At 34.1% G+C, this 734-nt stretch overlaps 1 protein-coding gene across 2 annotated transcripts in view; it reads right to left on the reverse strand.

Annotated features, from left to right (window-relative positions):
• The window catches only part of BRD1 (bromodomain containing 1), a 61,962-nt gene extending 61,669 nt beyond the window's left edge, over positions 1–293 (reverse strand). For both annotated transcript variants that reach the window (XM_009883644.1, XM_009883643.1), the window contains exon 1: positions 1–293. This exon is cut by the window's left edge and continues 1,076 nt beyond it. In XM_009883644.1, the coding sequence (XP_009881946.1) occupies positions 1–285 (285 nt within the window). In that variant the 5' untranslated portion in view covers positions 286–293.
• Positions 294–734: the final 441 nt, after the last annotated feature.

Below are 734 nucleotides of genomic sequence, written 5' to 3' on the forward strand. Positions count from 1 at the left end.
GTTATTTTTATGCCGTTTGCTTCTTAGACAAACTGGTGGTCTTTCACTATTTTCTTTATTGCTGTTGCATTCACTCATTTCCTGGGCTGTAAGATCATCTTCTAATATAATCTCTAAAGGATCAAAGATACTGATCCTATGCAGGCGACCTTCAATTTCTATTTCAACCATTCTTTGAGCTTGAGCGTACGTCAAGGTTTCTCGCGTGGGGGAGTGCTTAATACTGCATGGGGAAGAAGAATGTCTTGCTGCCGATACTCGATGACATCTTCCTTTTCTCCTCATTTGGTAATGTTTACCTAAAATCAGAGCAACAGTTAATATAATGAACTCCAAAGATTCATATTAAAATATTAGGTTTATTACAGCAAGAAAAAAAACCCTCCAGTTCTATAGTCCCCAACCTATCTACTCAATTTTATATAATAATTAAAAAAAAAAAGCCTGTCACCCTTACTTAATAGGGCTGCTCAGACTGTTTTGTACAAATTTAACCTAATGATAAATAAATCTCCTAAATAACAGCTTCTCTAAGTAAACACAGCTATACAAAATCCTCGATACAAAAATCCTATAAAAGAGATATCTGTAAGACCTCTGCATGAGAAAAAAAAATATTTTGGATGTGCCACAGAAAAAAATTACATTGTTACATTGTAAGAAAACCTTTAATAGAGGATTTCCTAATACTTTAAGGATGTCTGCAGTTTGAAACAGCTACAGATTATTTTGCC

This window comes from Charadrius vociferus, unplaced genomic scaffold, assembly GCF_000708025.1.
Source record: "Charadrius vociferus isolate BGI_N301 unplaced genomic scaffold, ASM70802v2 scaffold43, whole genome shotgun sequence".
NCBI lineage: Eukaryota > Metazoa > Chordata > Aves > Charadriiformes > Charadriidae > Charadrius > Charadrius vociferus.